Source organism: Mus musculus, chromosome 19 (assembly GCF_000001635.26).
Source record: "Mus musculus strain C57BL/6J chromosome 19, GRCm38.p6 C57BL/6J".
NCBI lineage: Eukaryota > Metazoa > Chordata > Mammalia > Rodentia > Muridae > Mus > Mus musculus.
The window spans coordinates 4,039,917-4,042,512 of record NC_000085.6 but is presented as its reverse complement, the minus strand read 5'-3'; the positions used below and the strand labels follow the sequence as shown (position 1 = coordinate 4,042,512).

At 54.6% G+C, this 2,596-nt stretch overlaps 1 protein-coding gene across 1 annotated transcript; it reads left to right on the top strand.

Moving 5' to 3' along the window:
- Window positions 1-291: 291 nt before the first annotated feature.
- Window positions 292-2,225, top strand: Gstp2 (glutathione S-transferase, pi 2). The gene is made up of 7 exons (NM_181796.2): window positions 292-348; window positions 575-610; window positions 823-929; window positions 1,028-1,115; window positions 1,428-1,531; window positions 1,698-1,805; window positions 1,974-2,225. Coding segments are annotated over exons 1-7 (633 nt in total). The 5' UTR covers window positions 292-347; the 3' UTR covers window positions 2,163-2,225.
- Window positions 2,226-2,596: the final 371 nt, after the last annotated feature.

The following is a 2,596-nucleotide window of genomic DNA, read 5'->3' as shown; positions in this document are numbered from 1 at the left end:
TAGGCAGAAGGCTGACAGAGTTGCACATGCTGCAGAAAGCTGTCCAGCTCCAGCACAAAGTGGAAGGGAGCTGGACACACCCTTCTCGGAGCAGGACTCAAAAATGAACCCAGCACTGTGGCCGACTCGGGTCACATGCTAGTGTCTCGGGCAGGAGGCGGGAGCTGCAGAGATCCAATACCGGCTATTCTCTCCAACGTGTTGAGTCAGCATCCGGGGCGGCATCCGGGGCGGAGCGCAATGCCCCTTATAAGGCTGGCTGTCCTGGGGCCTGTGTTTGCTTCCATCCCTGAGACACCTCTCTGACTATTCAGCACTTGATCCCCACTTCTCTCTGCACAGCAGCCAGTGAGTCCACGCCCTGAAGCTTCCCCGAACTACCAGCTTGCAGCTGTCGGGGCCAGGGCTCGCTCTGGACTGAGCTCTCTGCACCGGGCATTTTGCACCAGGAGCCTGGGACGGGGTGTGGGGAACAAATCAGAAAAGGGACCCGGGAGATGGAGCGGGAAAGTGCACCACACTGAACCCTAATCATTCCCCTTCTTCTACCTAACATTCTTCTCCTGTCCCCCAGTGCCGCCGTACACCATTGTCTACTTCCCAAGTCCAGGTAGGAGCTAATGACTGCAGGAAGGGGAGGTCTGGGGTAGGGGTTGCAGCCCACCATTCCTATCTGCCATGGAGAAATTGCAATTCATCATTAATCCTCCTGGTTGCAAGGCTCTACTTCCCTCACCATGGCCAGTCAGTCCTTGTACTCGAAATTGCTTTGAGGCTGGGCCTTTACACTATCCCCCAAATCCTTACCCTGACTCCATACAGGGCGGTGTGAGGCCATGCGCATGCTGCTGGCTGACCAGGGCCAGAGCTGGAAGGAGGAGGTGGTTACCATAGATACCTGGATGCAAGGCTTGCTCAAGCCCACTTGTGTGAGTGACACCCGTAGTGGAGGGGGCAGAGGTAGGGCCTTAGGAGGGCTGTGACTGGGAGGCAGCAGCATCACCAAGGTTCTTGTTCCTCCCTCCAGCTGTATGGGCAGCTCCCCAAGTTTGAGGATGGAGACCTCACCCTTTACCAATCTAATGCCATCTTGAGACACCTTGGCCGCTCTTTGGGTAAGTCCTGAACCCAGGTGGTCCAGCTGGTGGGCAGGGTGGTGGGGGGGGTATCAGTTATTGTTTCAGGGGGTATCTGCCCAGCTGGCCACTCCCTTTTTAGTTTTGAGTTGACAGAGCAAAACAGGGACACACAGAGATTATCCTTGTTCAGGCTGCATCTGTGGTCTGCCTGCCATGGCTTCCTGTTGCCTTTCATGAGCTCAGGTCTCACATGACTACCCATATCCCCTCCCCCAAGACTGCGACCTACCAACAGCCACATACCTGAGGAAATCAGGGATCAGTCATGCTGTCTCTCCCAACCCGCAGGGCTTTATGGGAAAAACCAGAGGGAGGCCGCCCAGGTGGATATGGTGAATGATGGGGTGGAGGACCTTCGCGGCAAATATGGCACCATGATCTACAGAAACTATGTGAGCCTGAATCTGGGGGGTAGGGTAGCCCAGGAAGTAGGTAGTGGTAGGCCATGTCCCTGGGGGGGGGGGTATATCTGGAATTCATTACAGGGCAGCAGGAGTCCAGTGCCCAGGGCACTGTGACAGTGGGAGGATGGTACATCTTTGGGTGTCTCCCTGGCAGGAGAATGGTAAGAATGACTACGTGAAGGCCCTGCCTGGGCATCTGAAGCCTTTTGAGACCCTGCTGTCCCAGAACCAGGGAGGCAAAGCTTTCATCGTGGGTGACCAGGTGAGCATCTCTTGCATTGCCTTTGCCTTGTGGATAAGGACAAGAGGGAGCCATATGTAAAGTGGAGCAGAGCTAAGGGGTGGAGGTGGGGGTGAGGGCCCTCAGCTCTCTGCCCCCCAGCCCCAGCCTCCTCCCAGCTGCTGAGACCCACACCTCCTGCCCCTGCAGATCTCCTTTGCCGATTACAACTTGCTGGACCTGCTGCTGATCCACCAAGTCCTGGCCCCTGGCTGCCTGGACAACTTCCCCCTGCTCTCTGCCTATGTGGCTCGCCTCAGTGCCCGGCCCAAGATCAAGGCCTTTCTGTCCTCCCCGGAACATGTGAACCGTCCCATCAATGGCAATGGCAAACAGTAGTGGACTGAAGAGACAAGAGCTTCTTGTCCCCGTTTTCCCAGCACTAATAAAGTTTGTAAGACAGAAGAGGTGTCTTTGGTGCCGTTTCCTGTTGAAAAGGGGGCTCTGGGACCCTCAGGCTGGAAAAGGGCAGAGGACAGGAAACTTGCACATAAGGGTGGGACCAGGACATCTTCCTGCTTAATATTTGCTGACCTTTGAAACAGGAAGGGGTTAAGAGCAGAAGAAGAAGAGAAATTAGGGCTGGAGAGATGGCTCAGCAATTAACAGCATTGACTGCTCTTCAGGAGGTTCTGAGTTAAAATCCCAACAACCACATGGTGGCTCACAACCATCCATAATGAGAACTTATGCCCTCTTCTGGTGTGTACTTACATATAATAAATAAATCTAAAAAACAAAACAAAACAGTGGGCATAGTGGTGCATGCCTTT

What these genes read in the sequence shown, in the direction of transcription:
- Gstp2 (NM_181796.2), top strand. An exon ending in TGTCTACTTCCCAAGTCCAG is followed by an intron (nt 611 to 822) that starts GTAGGAGCTAAT and finishes GACTCCATACAG; the next exon opens with GGCGGTGTGAGGCCATGCGC. An exon ending in ACACCTTGGCCGCTCTTTGG is followed by an intron (nt 1,116 to 1,427) that starts GTAAGTCCTGAA and finishes CCCAACCCGCAG; the next exon opens with GGCTTTATGGGAAAAACCAG.